General features: G+C 43.3%; 1 protein-coding gene across 1 annotated transcript in view; it reads left to right on the top strand.

Annotated features, from left to right (window-relative positions):
* uvrag (UV radiation resistance associated gene) overlaps positions 1 to 18,186 on the top strand; it is a 371,671-nt gene that overhangs the window by 131,374 nt on the left and 222,111 nt on the right. The window contains exon 10 of the mRNA XM_069892509.1: positions 11,403 to 11,487. Within this exon, the coding sequence (XP_069748610.1) occupies positions 11,403 to 11,487 (85 nt within the window). The remainder of the gene's footprint in view (positions 1 to 11,402; positions 11,488 to 18,186) is intronic.

Here is an 18,186-nt window from a genome sequence, read left to right as displayed (position 1 = left end):
CTTCAAAGGAGGTTGCTGCCCGCCAAACTGTGAGGCGCCAAGATGCACGGTTTGAGGCGTTATCAGCCCACTGGCGGTGGTCAATGTGGCAGGCACCAAGAGATTTCTTTAGGCAGTCCTTGTACCTTTTCTTTGGTGCACCTCTGTCACGGTGGCCAGTGGAGAGCTCGCCATATAACACGATCTTGGGAAGGCGATGGTCCTCCATTCTGGAGACGTGACCCATCCAGCGCAGCTGGATCTTCAGCAGCGTGGACTCGATGCTGTCGACCTCTGCCATCTCGAGTACTTCGACGTTAGGGATGTAAGCGCTCCAATGGATGTTGAGGATGGAGCGGAGACAACGCTGGTGGAAGCGTTCTAGGAGCCGTAGGTGGTGCCGGTAGAGGACCCATGATTCGGAGCCGAACAGGAGTGTGGGTATGACAACGGCTCTGTATACGCTTATCTTTGTGAGGTTTTTCAGTTGGTTGTTTTTCCAGACTCTTTTGTGTAGTCTTCCAAAGGCGCTATTTGCCTTGGCGAGTCTGTTGTCTATCTCATTGTCGATCCTTGCATCTGATGAAATGGTGCAGCCGAGATAGGTAAACTGGTTGACCGTTTTGAGTTTTGTGTGCCCGATGGAGATGTGGGGGGGCTGGTAGTCATGGTGGGGAGCTGGCTGATGGAGGACCTCAGTTTTCTTCAGGCTGACTTCCAGGCCAAACATTTTGGCAGTTTCCGCAAAGCAGGACGTCAAGCGCTGAAGAGCTGGCTCTGAATGGGCAACTAAAGCGGCATCATCTGCAAAGAGTAGTTCACGGACAAGTTTCTCTTGTGTCTTGGTGTGAGCTTGCAGGCGCCTCAGATTGAAGAGACTGCCATCCGTGCGGTACCGGATGTAAACAGCGTCTTCATTGTTGGGGTCTTTCATGGCTTGGTTCAGCATCATGCTGAAGAAGATTGAAAAGAGGGTTGGTGCGAGAACACAGCCTTGCTTCACGCCATTGCTAATGGAGAAGGGTTCAGAGAGCTCATTGCTGTATCTGACCCGACCTTGTTGGTTTTCGTGCAGTTGGATAATCATGTTGAGGAACTTTGGGGGACATCCGATGCGCTCTAGTATTTGCCAAAGCCCTTTCCTGCTCACGGTGTTGAAGGCTTTGGTGAGGTCAACAAAGGTGATGTAGAGTCCTTTGTTTTGTTCTCTGCACTTTTCTTGGAGCTGTCTGAGGGCAAAGACCATGTCAGTGGTTCCTCTGTTTGCGCGAAAGCCGCACTGTGATTCTGGGAGAATATTCTCGGCGACACTAGGTATTATTCTATTTAGTAGAATCCTAGCGAAGATTTTGCCTGCAATGGAGAGCAACGTGATTCCCCTGTAGTTTGAGCAGTCTGATTTCTCGCCTTTGTTTTTGTACAGGGTGATGATGGTGGCATCACGAAGATCCTGAGGCAGTTTACCTTGGTCCCAACAAAGCTTGAAAAACTCATGCAGTTTGGCATGCAGAGTTTTGCCACCAGCCTTCCAGACTTCTGGGGGGATTCCATCCATACCTGCTGCTTTGCCACTTTTCAGTTGTTCGATTGCCTTATATGTCTCATCCAGGGTGGGAACCTCATCCAGCTCTAGCCTTAGGGGCTGTTGAGGGAGCTGGAGCAGGGCGGAATCTTGGACTGAGTGGTTGGCACTGAAAAGAGATTGGAAGTGTTCTGACCATCGGTTGAGGATGGAGATCTTGTCGCTGAGGAGGACTTTGCCGTCTGAGCTGCGCAGCGGGCTTTGGACTTGGGGTGAGGGGCTGTACACAGACTTTAGAGCCTCGTAGAAACCCCTGAAGTCGCCAATGTCCGCGCTGAGCTGTGTTCGTTTGGCGAGGCTAGTCCACCACTCATTTTGGATCTCCCGGAGTTTGCGCTGAAGATGGCTGCATGCGCGACGGAAGGCTTTTTTCTTCTCTGGACAGGACGGCTTTGTAAGGTGAGCCTGGTGGGCAGCTCGCTTCTTTGCCAGCAGCTCCTGGATTTCCTGGCTGTTTTCGTCAAACCAGTCCTTATTTTTCCTGGAGGAGAAGCCCAGTACCTCTTCAGTGGATTGCAGTATGGTAGTCTTCAACTGATCCCAGAGGGTTTCAGGGGACGGGTCCATGAGGCGGGTTGCAACGTCGAGCTTTGCTTTGAGGTTTGAAGTTTCCTCTCGCTTCGTCTGACTGCAGGTTTCCAACATTGAACCTCTTTCTGGGGGCTTTATTGTTCCTGGGCTTTGGCATGAAGTGAAGGTTGAGCTTGCAGCGAACCAGCCGGTGGTCAGTGTGGCATTCCGCGCTAGGCATGACCCTGGTGTGGAGCACATCTTGTTTGTCGCTTTCTCGCACCAGGATGTAGTCCAGGAGGTGCCAGTGTTTGGATCGGGGATGCATCCAGGTGGTCTTAAGGCTGTCCCTCTGCTGAAAAAGGGTGTTTGTAATGACAAGTCGCTGTTCTGCGCAGAGCTCCAACAGGAGGCGCCCATTGTCGTTGCACTTGCCGACGCCATGCTTGCCCAGGATTCCTGGCCAGGTTTCTGAGTCTTTGCCGACACGAGCGTTGAAGTCGCCCAGGATGACAACCTTGTCGGCTGTAGGAACCATGCCAAAGGTCCATGCAGACAACATCCACAACCTTTCCTTCATCAACTTTCCTGGTCACCTCAAAAAAACTCTACAAGATTGGTTAAACGACCTACCACGCACAAAGCCATGTAGGCTATCCCAATAATTGTATATCCAATCTCTTAGAACACCTAAATGCAAACAATGAAAGTTTGTAGTAAGTATTTTAATATGGATGGGCAGGTGATAGAGAAGGGAAATGCTCTGGAAGAAGATGAAGGGCAATTGGCAGGAAAAGTAAATAATGTTGTTCTTAAAGATGAGGGAAAACAGGGATTAAAAAATGGGAAATCCCTGAAATTCATATATTTTAATGCCAGGAGTATTGTAAAAAAGGTGGATGAGCTGAAGGTGTGGATTGATACTTGGAAGTATGATGTGGTAGCGATTAGTGAGACATGGTTGCAGGAGGGATGTGATTGGCAACTGAATATCCCTGGGTTTCGTTGTTTTAGGTGTGATAGAGTCGGAGGGGCAAGAGGAGGTAGGATTGCATTGCTTGTCAGGGAAAATATTACAGCGGTGCCTAGGAAGGATAGATTAGAGGGCACATCCACGGAGGCTATTTGGGTGGAACTGAGGAGTAGGAAAGGAGGTTACACTTGTAGGGGTGTATTATAGACCACCCGGAGGGGACCGAGACCTAGAGGAGCAAATCTGTAGGGAGATAGTAGATATTTGTGATAAGCACAGGGTTGTAATTATGGGAGATTTTAATTTTCCACATATAGATTGGGAAACACATTCTGTGAAAGGACTGGATGGGTTAGAGTTTGTGAAATGTGTGCAAGATAGTTTTTTACAACAATATGTAGAGGTGCCGACCAGAGAAGGAGCAGTGTTAGATCTACTGTTGGCAAATGGGATGGGTCAAGTGACGGAGGTTAGTGTTGGCGAGCACTTCGGGTCCAGTGATCATAATGCCATCAGCTTCAATGTCATTATGGAAAGAGAGAAATCAGGGCCAAGGATTGAGGTTTTTGATTGGGGAAAAGCTAGATTTGAGGTTCGAAGAAAAATGGAGGCGTACATTAGATATAAGAAGCATGGAGTTAAGGAGATGTTTGAAAGATACATTGAATGTAAGAGGAATCTTAAGAGAGGAATTAGGAAAGCTAAAAGAAGGTACGAGAAAACTATGGCAAGCAGGGTGAAAACTAATCCAAAAGAGTTCTACAAATATGTTAATGGTAAGAGGAAAGCTAGAGACAAAATTGGTCCCTTAGAAAATCAGAGTGGAAAACTGTGTGTGGAACCTAGAGAAATGGGGGAGATATTGAACAGTTTCTTTTCTTCGGTATTCACTAAGGAGAAGGATATTGGGAGATGTGGGATAAAAAAAAGCAAATTGGGTAAATATGGGGAATATAGAGATTACAAAAGGTGTAGTTTTAAGGCTTTTGAAGAATATAAAGGTGGATAAGTCTCCGGGACCAGACGGGATCTTCCCCAGGACATTGAGAGAAGTGAAGGAGGAAATAGCAGAGGCTCTGGCGGTAATTTTTTAAATGTCATTAGATATGGGGATAGTGCCGGAGGATTGGCGCATTGCGCATGTGGTTCCGTTATTTAAAAAGGGTTCAAGGAGGAAGCCTGGCAACTATCGGCCTGTAAGTTTGACGTCTGTGGTAGGTAAATGAATGGAGAAAATTCTTAGAGATAGTACTTATAAACATCTGGATAGACAGGGTCTGATCAGGAGCACTCAACATGGATTTGTGGGAGGAAGGTCATGTTTGACCAATCTGATTGAATTTTTTGAAGAGGTGACTAGGAATGTGGATGAGGGTAGCGCAGTGGATGTTGTCTATATGGACTTCAGTAAGGCCTTCGATAAGGTACCACATGGAAGGTTAGTTAGGAAGGTGCAGTCTTTAGGTATAAATTTTAAGATAGTCAAATGGATTGAACATTGGCTGAAAGGGAGAGGCCAGAGAGTGGTAGTGGATAATTGTCAGGTTGGAGGCCAGTGACCAGTAGTGTGCCTCAAGGATCTGTATTGGGCCCATTGTTGTTCGTTATATACATTAATGATCTAGATGATGGGGTGGTGAATTGGATTAGTAAATATGCAGACGATACTAAGATAGGTGGAATAGTGGATAATGAAGAAGGTTTTCAAGGATTGCAGAGGGATTTGGGCTGCTTAGAAAAGTGGGCTGAAAAATGGCAGATGGAATTTAATGCTGATAAGTGTGAGGTGCTTCATTTTGGTAAGAAGAATCAGAATAGGACATACGTGGTAAATGGGAGAGCATTGAGGAATACAGAAGAGCAGAAAGATTTAGGAGTGACGGTACATCGTTCCCTGAAGGTAGAAACTCACGTGAATAGGGTGGTGAAGAAGGCTTTTAGTATGCTGGCCTTTATCAATCATTGCATGGAATATAGGAGTTGGGAGGTGATGTTGAGATTGTATAAGACGTTGGTGCGGCCTAATTTGGAGTTCTGTGTGCAGTTCTGGTCGCCTAATTATAGGAAGGATATAAACAGAGTGGAGAGAGTGCAGAGAAGGTTTACCAGAATGTTGCCTGGGTTTAAGCCTCTGGAGTATGGGGAGAGATTGGACAGATTGGGTCTTTATTCTTTGGAGCGTAGAAGGTTGAGAGGGGATTTGATAGAAGTATTTAAGATTATGAAAGGGATAGATAGAATGGATGTGGATAGACTATTTCCGTTAAGAGGAGGAAAGTTTAAAACAAGAGGACATGAGTTAAGAATTAAGGGGCAGAGGTTTAGAGGTAACATGAGGGGGAACTTCTTTACTCAGAGAGTGGTAGCTGTGTGGAATGATCTTCCGGGAGAAATAGTGGCGGCGGAGTCAATTGTATTATTTAAGAAAAGGTTGGACAGGTATATGGATGAGAAGAAGATGGAGGGTTATGGGCATTGTGCAGGGAGGTGGGATTAGATAGGGGTGTTTGGTTCGGTGCGGACTAGAAGGGCCTAATGGCCTGTTTCCGTGCTGTAATTGTTATGTTATGTTATACCTTCCACTAATTTCCCTACTGCTGAAGTCAGGCTCACTGGCGTATAATTTCCAGGGTTACTTTTGGAGCCTTTTTTAACCAATGGAACAATGTGACCTACCCTCCAATCCTCCGGCACCACACCCGTGGGTAAGGAAATTTTAAATATTTCTGCCAGAGTCCCTACAATTTCTGAACTATCCTCCCTCAAGGTCTGAGGGAATATCTTATCAGGCCCTGGTGATTTATCAACCCTTATTTGCTTTAAGGCAGCAAGCACTTCCTCCTATTTATTCTGTAGGGTGCCCATGACCTCACTGCTTGTTTGCCTGAGTGAATACTGATGGGGTTAAAAAAATAATTAATATCTCCCCCATCTCTTTTGGCTCCATATAAAGATGACTACTTTGATCTTCGAGGGGACCAATTTTGTTCTTAATATACCTATAGAAAACCTTAGGATTTTCTTTCACATTGTCTGCCAAAGCACCTCATGTCTGTTCTTTAACCTTCCTGATTTTTTGAGGTTTTGTTTGCATTTTTTTTAATATGCTTCAAGTACTTCATTTACTCCATGTTGCCTATACTTGCTATTCACCTCTCTTTCAAATCAGATCCCCAATTTCCCTTGAAAATTGAGGTTCCCTACGCCTGCTAACCTTGCCTTTAATCCTGACAGGATCATACAAATTCTGTATTCTCAAAATTTCACCTGGCCTGGAGTTCTGCAGGAAGGGAAATGGTCAAATTAGAGTGCTCACAACTGGTGGTGAAACTGGAAATGATGGGAAAGTCTTCAGTTTTCTGTTCTTGTGCAGTTGTGGCAGATTCTGAGCAATGGGCCTTGCAGTCAAGCCAAATCTGACCGAAAAAGAGTAAACTAGATGCCTACCCAATCTAAATCCATGGATATGAGGAAATAAGGAAATTGGAATACACACTGTGCCAGGGGAAGCAGTCAAAACAGAATGCTGGAGAAACTCAGCAGGTCATGCAGTGTCATATAACTATATAACCGTATAACCAACATTTTGGGCTTGAGCCCTTTATCAAGGGAACCAGAACAAGTTTAAGGAATGAGGTAGAGATTTGGTTGTGTTGGTGGTAGTTGCAGACATCTGCTTATGGAGGAGCTAAACGCTATATTGTCGCTGTTTACCACCTGCAGACGTAATGAATTGTGAGAGCTTATTCCAGGGGATTAATCGAGGAACAACAAGCAATCAGCTGGAGCAACTTGGTGGGAGATAACGAATGGTTGAAGTTTCAGACTGGAAACCTTCATCGGGACTGCTGTTTCTCAAATACGTTGTTTGTGGCTCCATATTCCAGCATCAGCTGTCTCTCAAATGGGTGAAAAGCAGTACCAGAAACTGATCAGAAGCATCCCAATCTGTGAGTAGGCCAGTGGAAATGGCAAGGTGAAGTTGTGCCCTCTTGTTCCAGATTCTCCCATCACAGGAAACAACCTTTCTACATCTATTGTTCATGCGATGGCTGTACAGTACCTTGTTAAGAAACCTTGTCATGGTACTTGATTAATGGAAGAGAAAATTCTAATTGAGAGGCAGGAATGTGTCCATGAAATGCAAGCACAACTTGAACACTAAGACCATACCAGTGTTAATCTTCCAGTTAAAAACCTGCTGTGATGTGTGGTAACCCTTTAGATTAAAGCCAGAGATGACTAAGGGTTTTGCAAGCTTGGCCTCCCAGAAAAATCTCAGTGTGCTCTTAATAAGTGAACAGTGAAATGAAACCAAAGTGTGTGAAGTATACTTTCTGGCCACATAGTTCATATAATCTGCAGATGCTGTCTGGTGTTGCCAGTGGCTGGAATATGTTGCCCTGAATGACTTCCTTCTATCACTGTAAAAGGGAATAAGAAATCCCATTTTAGAGGCACTGGCTCGAGTTCTGAGCAAGTGACATTTCTTTAGGGGCACATCTGATGTGTTTCCCTGCAAAGAAGAGGAAATGGACAGGTAATAACAGGGTGGCAGCTTGGTGGTACTTGGTGGTCTTGATGCTAACAATGTGCTGGAAAATTTTGAGATAAGGTGCAAGGCCATCAAGGCCAAATGGTCCCAAGCTCTGTTTGTATTTGTTACTGTGGCATTTAAGGATGAAAAATGGAAATAGTGCAAGGGATAAGGTTGTGCCAGAGATGGTTAGTGATCTCTATGGGTTGCATTTCGAGAAAAGGATGCAAGAAAGAGAAGCATTGATCAACTGTTTTTTCAATGTCTGCTCTTCCTTTCCAGTTTGGCTTTTCAGTAATGTTTGATGGTCAAATTGGACCAGAGGACAGGCTTTGCTTTTAATTTTGCCCTGTGTTCTTGAGGAACACCACTTTATAGTTGCTGGTTTCTGCCTTTTTGTCAAACTGGTGAAATCTGCAAAGAGCCCTTTCCCCTTTATTCAGACGCCTGCCGACATTTTTTCATACCTTTCAAGCCTGAAATGTTGGTTCTGTATTTTTACCTTTGCTACATGAAGGACACTGACCTGCTGAGTTTCTCCAGTATTACGAAACCTGCAATGGTGGCTGATGTTCAGAGGCATTTATATGATAAAATTGAAGTAACATAGAAATGAAATGTTTAAAAATTGAATTCAAAAGATAAATTTACTAAAAATAACATTTGCGAATAATTAAAAATCACTTGCCTTTCAAGTTCATTATCATCTTGAAGTATACATGCAAACAGATAAGTGTTTTTCTGGACCACAGTGCACACACTTAATACACGGCACTCAATAATCACACATACACATCAATATTTGTACTTTTTTGTGCTTTAAGAATAATGTACATTTTTATTTGTCTGGTAACAAGCTAGTTCCCAGCTTGGTGGTCCTGCTTTTGATGCTCCTGTACTTCTTTCCTGTTAGTAGCCAGAAAAGATCAAAGATACTGTGTGATGGATGGTAGGGAGCCTCAATAATTCCATAAGCCTCATTTGAGCAACATCTCTGGTGAGTAGAGGAAAGGGAGACCTCTGTGATCTTACCCTCTGTTTAGATGGGGAACTGGTGGGTAAGTGCAGTTGAGTCCATAGCCAGATCAGCCACGATCTTGTTGAATGGCAGAACAGGCTCGAAGGGCCAGATGGTCAACTCCTGCTTCTATTTCTTATGTTTGTTTGTGAGGAAGATTCTGCAGGATGAAGTAAAATTAATCAGTTTATTGTAATTGTGGAATTTGAGAATCTCTATACATTTTCAATTTAATATCTACCTTTTTATCGTCTTTAAATGTTATCAAACTCTTACTGCGATTGAAAGTAAGGATGTGGTTATTTCAGTTAGCATCTGCGGCATTTCTAACCTGATGAAAGTGGTACTGTCGCCATACAGGAGGGAAACAAGCCCTTTGGCCCAGCTTGCCCACGCCAGCCAAAATGTCCCACCCACTCTAGTCCTACCTGCCTGCATTTGGCCCATATCCCTCCAAACCCATCCTATTCATGTATCTGTCCACTTTCTTTCTTAAAGATTGCAATAGTCCCTGCCTCAATCACCACCTCCAGCACCCTGTTCCACATACCCACTACCCTCTAGAAAAGAAAATGTCACTCCTCTGGTTCCAGTCAAATCTCTCTCACCTTAACTTAAACCCACGTACTTGCTTTGCCTCTCGGCAAAAGTCTGTTCATCTGATTGATTAGGCTTGTGATTTTGTATACCTGTTGGAGTTCACTCCTTCTCCTTGAGTGCTCCAAGGAATAAACCTTAGCCGGCTCAACCTTTCCCCGAGGCTCAGGCCATCAGTGTCTTGGCAGCATCCTCAAATCTTCTATGCATCCTCTCCAGCTTGACAACATTTGGCATGGTGACCAAATTGAACACAATACTCTAAATGAGGCCTCACCAACATCTTGTACAACTGCAACATGACCTCCCAACTTCTACACTCAATACTCTGACTGAAGCCCAATGTGTTGAAAACCTTTTTGACCATTCTAGTGGCACCACTTTCAAAGTACAATGCGCCTGCTCTCCTAGATTCCTCTGCTCGACAACGTTCCCCAGATCCCTACCACTCACTGTATGGGTCCCACCCATGTTGAACCTCCTAAAATGCAACACCTCACATTTCTCTGCATTAAATTTCATCATCCATTCCTCTGTCTAACTGCCCAAACAATCAAGATCCTGCTGTCATCTTTGCCAACCGAGTTTCCTTCTATAATCCCAGACACTGTAGTGTCATCTGGAAACTTTCTTATCGTGCCATGTATGTTTTCATCAAAATCATTGATATAGATGACAAATGGCAATGGGTCCAGCACTGAACCCTGTGGCGCACCACCAGTCACAGGTCTCCAGTCTGAGAAATGGCCTTCTACCATCACCTTCTACTTTCTCCCATGAAGTTAATTTTCTATTCATTTTGCAATTTCACCTTTGATCCCCTGCAGTCCAACCTTCCAGAGCAGCCTACCGTGTGAAACCTTGTTGAATGGCGTGCTGAAATTCATATATACGCCTGCAGCTCTGCACTCATTAACCTCTTGTCACACCTTGAAAAAAACTCAAGCAGTTTGTGAGAGACATGACCTCCCACTTACAAAACAATGCTGATTATCCCTAATCCGCCCTTGTCCATCCAAGGGGATGAATATCTTCTCCCAAAGCAAGCTCTTTAGTAACTTACAAAACACGTTAGTCTCATCAGCCTGTAGTTCCCAGGCTTTTCTGGAATAAAGGTGCAACATTTGTCACCCTCCAGTCTTCTGGCACCTCACTGAACTTGATGGCGATTCCTAAATCTTAGCCAAGGCACCTGCAATTTTCTCTCTAGCTTCCCACAGTGCCCTTCAATATATCTGGTCAGGCTCAAGAGTTTTGTCTTCCTTCATATGCATCAGGACCTTTTGCACCTCAACTAATAATCTCAAGAAACCACCATTGACTGCTCCAAGTTAGGCCACTGGAATTCTTTCCAACTCTGGCGTGCCACATTTTCTGGGAACAATGACCAGGAAAGGAAACAGTTTGATTTCCTGTCCTCAAACATGGGTCGAATGAATATTATTTTAAAAAAATGAGGTTTTCTTCCTTTGTAAAATGACCCAAGCAGTAAACCGTCTGCTTTTGGCCCAGAATCCATTTCCCTGTTGATTCTGTAGTCTTTGCACCTCATTTTATCATTATAATATTGAGCATGCAATTAGGCTCTGCTGTGCAGTTTATTGAGAAAGTAAATCCTAGCTAAGTTACTTAATGAAGCTCAAATACAAAATGTCCTCTCTTTGTATATTTTTCTGGTCGCTTTTGCGCACTGTTTTGTAAATAGTTCAGTGATGCCTCAAGCGCTTGGGGTGAAGATTTGAATTGCTTATTTTTTATAAATTATAAGAATGACCCTATGGAAGGGAAATGTCACATTGGCCTTTCATTTTATCACCACTGTTAACTGGCTTCCTCAATTTATTACCGTTACTTGAAACCAATTATGTGAATGTCTCTAATATATATTTTCTTAATTTTAACTTGGAAAATAATTCCATCCTGTCACAAATGACAAATTGCAATCCTATGCTTGAAATACTGAGGAAATTACATATATATAAACAAAGTGAGTGACTGCATTTAACGTGAAGTTGGCAGGGATGGCTGAAAAATATTGAGCAAGATTCATGATTCAAGAACAGTTACTAATTTTCCATTGAAAGACTTGTACTAATTATTGTAACTAGGTAAGGTATGAACTGATTTAAAAAAAATGTTTTTCTAATCTCTGGACTGTTCATTGTAAATAAAATCTGAATTATGAATTCCTTTCGTAATCATCTAGAAAAAGCATTCGCAAGTAAACGACATTGCTTACAAGTGAAAGATTCTTCGATGAATGAAGAAAGGAAAGGGTGTATAGCAAAAAGGTAAACACTATTTTTTGTAATGCTCCTTCTGATTTATTGTCGATTTGGACCTGTCCTTGCTTTTCCCATGGATGATAAATGATGCATTGGTAATTCACAGTAAGTTACTAACCAGGCCATTGATCTTTTACAATGCTACCTGTCATGCACTGTTAAAATTTGCAATAATATTGCTGTAATTAGAAAAATGTTATTTAACTTATGTAAATATTGTCGTTTTGAGAAAAGGAACAGGACGGCAGGGTTACCACAGCGCCTTTGCAATCGGGACCCCATGCTGTCTGTAAGCAGTTTGTACATTCTCCCGCGTCCTCGTGGATTTTCCACGAGGGCTCCAGAATCCTCAAGCCTACAGGGTGTGTAGGTTAATTGGGTGTCAATTGGGCGGCATGGACTTGTGGGGTGAAATGACCTGTTACCGTGCTGTATGTCTAAATTATAAATTAAAAAAATCACAAGGGCAGGCATTTATTTTTCTTGGGGTGCCAAGCTCCAAGGGCTGATCGTAGTTTGACAGCGCCGAGACAAACCCTTTGGCCCAAATTGTCTGTGCCGATGAAGTGCAAGAGTTTGGAGAGAGATCAGTTGGTATGGAGCAAAGGTAATATAATTTTACTATACTGAGGTTCATTCAGGAGTCTGATAACATCCCAAGTTAGTCCTATTTGCCCAAACACAGTCCATATACCTCTTAACCTATCTCTGCATGTGTCTAAATGCCTTTTAAATATTGTAATTGCACCTGTCTCTTGAAGGTCATTCCATATTCTCATCATCCTTGTGTGAAAAATGTATCCCTCTTACACTTTCCCATCTCACCTTAAATCTATGCCCTCTAGTTTTTGATTTCCATACCTTGGGGGAAAAAGACTGGCTATTCACGTTATTTATGCTCCCTTATAATTTTATAAACCTCTCAGTTCACCCCTCAGTCTCCAGGGAGAAAAGTCCCAGCCCATGAGTCCTGGTAACATTCTTGTGAATCTTTTCTGCACCTTTTCCAGCTTAATATCTCAGTGACCAGAACTATGTACAATATGAAAGTTAAATCTTTTCATAGTACAGCACCTTTTTAAGGGAAAGAGTACATTTTTCTGGTAGAGCAGTGAATCGGATGAGTAAAAGCTGACTAAATCCTTTGTCTTATCTGCTAACACAATTTGTTCAGAATTTTTTCTCATGTTCAGGTGACATGAGAAATATTTTGATGCTAATAATTTGGAGGTTGTGCACCTTTAATCTTGGAACAGAGTTTTAACTTAGATTGATTATTTTGCTCCGTTTTCTAACTTCACAATATTGAGGCCGTTTCAATTGAGTATATTCCCTCACTATATTTGTTACATCTTGCTATTTGAAGTTTGATTCTACTGATCTAGTTGGCAGGATGTGTATGACTTGTTGTTCCAGTCCTGCACTAATTTGGCCAGTGGTAATTGGCTGTTTCTCCTCTAGCATTGAGTCTGTCTTCAGAATTCATTTGAGCAACATTTGAAATTTTTACCAGGTTTCTTTGATGCACTCTCCCTACGCATTTCGGTTTAACTATCTAGAGCAGTGGTTCTCAACCTTTTTCTTTCCATTCACATCCCACTTTAAGTAATCCCTATGCCATCAGGGCTCTGTGATTGCTTAAGGGATTGCTTAAGGTGAGTGGGAATGGAAGGTTGAGAATCGCTGCTCTCTAGATTCAATTATTACTGAAATATTTTGCTTGAGAAAACTTGTCATTGGTCCATTTCCTTTGGAGTGTGAAACCCTGCACATAATGAGACAATTAGGTCCAATTAAAACAGTGGCTTTCAAACTTTTTCTTCCCACCCACATCCCACCTTAAGCAATCCCTTACTAATCACAGAGCACCGATGGCATAAGGAATACTTAAAGTGGTATGTGAGTGAAAAGAAAAAGGTTGAGAACCACTGATCTTGGGGGTTAAATACGTTACATTTTGGTTGACTGCCATTCATTTTCTCTTTTTTTATTTTTTATTTTCAAAGACTCACACAAATCCAAATAAACAATACATTCTCTCTCAGCAATGGTATATAACGTTCAGAGTCTATTTTTGCTTTCCCCCCTCCCCCCACCTGCTCCTCTCTCTTGCCTCCCCATACCCTAATACCACAAGAAGATTATATAAATTAAACAAACACAAAAGATCAATTATTGATAAAGTCATAGACCCTTAAAGGAACTTGAGAAAAACCCAAAGTAACCTAAAATAAAAAAAGATAAGAAACACAATACAAGAGCACGTCATCTGCACACGACCCACTTCATTTATCTCAATCATTCCACTACTGGCACACATCATTACCTTTCTATCATTCAGAAGGGGTACAATTATAATTGCGTACCAATTTGTTGTAGATAGGGGTGCCATACCCTAATGAATGTGTCATATTTCCTCCTTATATAGTACGCGATTTTCTCCAGGGAAAAACAACCCTGCATTTCCATATTCCATCGTGTAATATTTAGTTGGGAGTCGTAGTTTCATGTGACTACTATACATTTCTTGGCTACCGACAATGCAACCTTCACAAACTGAATTTGGTACTTGGCTGGTTTAAAACACACGTCCATAATGTTTCCCAGAAGGTACAATTCCGAATCTTGTGGAAAACCCACCTTTGTAATTTTTTCAGAATGCACCCCAGTTCCTCCAAGAAGGATCTCACCTTTCTACGCAGCCAGGTTGAATGGATAAAGGTTCCAATCTCCACACCACACCTAAAGCACATTTCCAAAATTTCTGATTTAGATTTATGTAATTTTTGTGGTGTGAGGTACAGCTGATGCAAGATATATTGCACCAACCTGTACCTGGCATTAATGACTGCCGTCATGTTGCCCCAACACAGGCCCGATCAGCACCACTCGTCAATTGTGCCCAAGTATAACTCCTACTTTTCCCTTTGCCTTATGTGAGCATGGGGCCTCACTTTGGAATAGGAGGTACATTATAGAGGTAAACCTGCATATATTCCTCCTTCAAATTAGAATCACCATGTCACTGCACACAGGCAGGGTCATAGACAAGCCCAGGTTATCCCTTAAGAAAGATCTTAGCTGAAGATAGCAGAAAGTTTTATTTGGCAAATCATACATTCCTCAGCTGTTCGAATGACATGAGCCATTTATCTCCCCCCCCACCCCTGCCACTTCATAATAATCTTCGTTAGACCTGATCCCCTTCTGGCACAAGGTGTCCAGGATCTTATTATCAATAGTCATATTCTGGGACAAGGGAGTTTTAGGAGACAACCCCACCTTTAGTCTGATACATTGATTTTTTTCTCTATGTCTGAATTGCATGTTTTAATATGGGGTTATCCGTTTTCATTGATATCAATTTAGTGTCCCACTTATACAATAACTCTCCTGCCATCTTTTCTCCTACCATGTGTAGTCCAATTTGTGTCCAGGATGGGGTACAACTCCCCTCATCGAGAGGAGCAATTAACTCAACTGGGCCACGCACTAGTATTTTTTAAAGTCTGGCAGAAATTTTCAAACTCACAGTTCGTAATCCTAAGTCAGTTTTTCCATGGAGACCCTAGCCACCTTACTGTTTCCCAAGAACTTCCTGACACATCCACTGAGTGTCTTAAAGAAGCTTTGGGGCAATTGAATGGGCAAGTGCTGAAATAGATATTGTAGTCTTGGCATTACTTTCATTTTAATACAGTTAACCCTACTCACCAAAGTTATGGGCAGGGTTCTCCATCTAGCAAGGTCCTCCTCAAACTTCCAGAGCAAAGGGAGATAATTGTGTTTATATAAATTATGTAAATCCTTATACATTTTGACCCAAAATATTTGATGCCCTCTTGTGGCCATTTAAATTGGCTCCCTTGTTGATATTGTCTGTAGTCCCTATTTGTAGAGGGCTGATTTCGCATTTGTCCAAATTTACCATATATTTTTTTTTTTCTTTGGCTTGGCTTCGCGGACGAAGATTTATGGAGGGGGTAAAAAAGTCCACGTCAGCTGCAGGCTCGTTTGTGGCTGACCAGTCCGATGCGGGACAGGCAGACACGATTGCAGCGGTTGCAAGGGAAAATTGGTTGGTTGGGGTTGGGTGTTGGGTTTTTCCTCCTTTGCCTTTTGTCAGTGAGGTGGGCTCTGCGGTCTTCTTCAAAGGAGGCTGCTGCCCGCCAAACTGTGAGGCGCCAAGATGCACGGTTTGAGGCGTTATCAGCCCACTGGCGGTGGTCAATGTGGCAGGCACCAAGAGATTTCTTTAGGCAGTCCTTGTACCTTTTCTTTGGTGCACCTCTGTCACGGTGGCCAGTGGAGAGCTCGCCATATAATACGATCTTGGGAAGGCGATGGTCCTCCATTCTGGAGACGTGACCCATCCAGCGCAGCTGGATCTTCAGCAGCGTGGACTCGATGCTGTCGACCTCTGCCATCTCGAGTACCTCGACGTTAGGGGTGTGAGCGCTCCAATGGATGTTGAGGATGGAGCGGAGACAACGCTGGTGGAAGCGTTCTAGGAGCCGTAGGTGGTGCCGGTAGAGGACCCATGATTCGGAGCCGAACAGGAGTGTGGGTATGACAACGGCTCTGTATACGCTTATCTTTGTGAGGTTTTTCAGTTGGTTGTTTTTCCAGACTCTTTTGTGTAGTCTTCCAAAGGCGCTATTTGCCTTGGCGAGTCTGTTGTCTATCTCATTGTCGATCCTTGCATCTGATGAAATGGTGCAGCCGAGATAGGTAAACTGGTTGACCGTTTTGAGTTTTGTGTGCCCGATGGAGATGTGGGGGGGCTGGTAGTCATGGTGGGGAGCTGGCTGATGGAGGACCTCAGTTTTTTTCAGGCTGACTTCCAGGCCAAACATTTTGGCAGTTTCCGCAAAGCAGGACGTCAAGCGCTGAAGAGCTGGCTCTGAATGGGCAACTAAAGCGGCATCATCTGCAAAGAGTAGTTCACGGACAAGTTTCTCTTGTGTCTTGGTGTGAGCTTGCAGGCGCCTCAGATTGAAGAGACTGCCATCCGTGCGGTACCGGATGTAAACAGCGTCTTCATTGTTGGGGTCTTTCATGGCTTGGTTCAGCATCATGCTGAAGAAGATTGAAAAGAGGGTTGGTGCGAGAACACAGCCTTGCTTCACGCCATTGTTAATGGAGAAGGGTTCAGAGAGCTCATTGCTGTATCTGACCCGACCTTGTTGGTTTTCGTGCAGTTGGATAATCATGTTGAGGAACTTTGGGGGACATCCGATGCGCTCTAGTATTTGCCAAAGCCCTTTCCTGCTCACGGTGTCGAAGGCTTTGGTGAGGTCAACAAAGGTGATGTAGAGAGCATGTAACAATTACAGTACAGAAACAGGCCATCTTGGCCCCTCTAGTCTGTACTGATCTGAGTGATCTACTCTAGTCCCACCTACCTGCACTTTTCCCATAACCCTCCAATCCCCTCCCACACCTATCCAACTTTTCCTTAAATGACAAAATTGACCCTGCTGCAACCACCTCTTCCAGAAGGTCATTCCACTCAGCCACCACTCTCGGAGTGAAGAAGTTCCCTTTCATGTTACTTCTAAACTTTTGTCCGCTAACCCTTAACTCATGACCTCTTGTTTGAATCTCACCTACCCTCAAGGGAAAGAGCTATCTTTAATCACATCTACTCTATCCCTCTCATAATTTTAAGTAGCTCTATCAAATCTCCCCTCAACCTTCTATGCTCCAATGAATAAAGACCTAATCTACTCAATCTTTCTTTGTATTATAGATTCTGAAATCCAGCAACATTTTAGTAAATCTTCTCTGCACCCTCTCTACCTTATTGATATCCTTCCTATAATTTGGTGACCAGAACTGCACACAGTATTCCAAATTTGGCCTCATCAATGCCTTGAATAGTCTCAACATCACTTCCCAACTCCTATATTCTATGCTTTGATTTATAAAGGGCAGCATACAAAAAGCTTTCTTCACTCTAACAACATGAGATTTCCCTTCAAAGAATGATGAACTGTTATTTCTAGATCTTTCTTTTCTTCTGCATTCTGTAAATGCCCTCCCATTTACTGCATATATCCTGTTTTGATTCTCCTTTCCCATTTCTCAATTCCACCCATATGGCCTCCCTTGACGAGCCCTCCAATCTATCTCGCCTAAGCACCACTGTAATATTTTCCCTGACAAGCAATGCTACAGCACCCCCTCTTACCCCTCCAATTCTATCACACCTAAAGTAGCGCAATCCAGGAATATTTAGCTGCCAGTCTCAACCGTCCTGTAACCACGTCTCACTAATCACTACCACATCATACTGCCAAGTGTCTATCCACAGCTTGTCCACCTTTCTTACAATAATCCTAGCATTAAAGTAAATGCATTTCAGAGATTTCACACATCTTTCTCTCCATTTGTCCTTATCTTTATGGTCAACTCTGTTATTTCTTTCCATCATCTCCCCTCCATTACCGTACTGATCATTTTCCTTCTCAATCACCTGTCTATCCACCCCCAAACTTTGTCTACAAACCTCTGTTTGCAGTCTAACCCTCTTCTTGCTGTTCTCGTTTATTTGGTTCCCTTCCCCCATCTGTTCGAGTTTAAATGCCCCCGGCAGGATCCTGGTCCCTCTGGAATTCAGATGCAACCTGTCCATTCGGTGCAGGTCCCATCTCCTTCAAAAAAGATCCCAGTGATCCAAAAACTCAAATCTATGCCCCTTGC

The sequence above is a fragment of the Narcine bancroftii genome, chromosome 7, assembly GCF_036971445.1.
Source record: "Narcine bancroftii isolate sNarBan1 chromosome 7, sNarBan1.hap1, whole genome shotgun sequence".
NCBI classification, from domain to species: domain Eukaryota; kingdom Metazoa; phylum Chordata; class Chondrichthyes; order Torpediniformes; family Narcinidae; genus Narcine; species Narcine bancroftii.
Note: the sequence above shows the minus strand (reverse complement) of the source record. Positions and strands in the feature narration are given on the sequence as shown.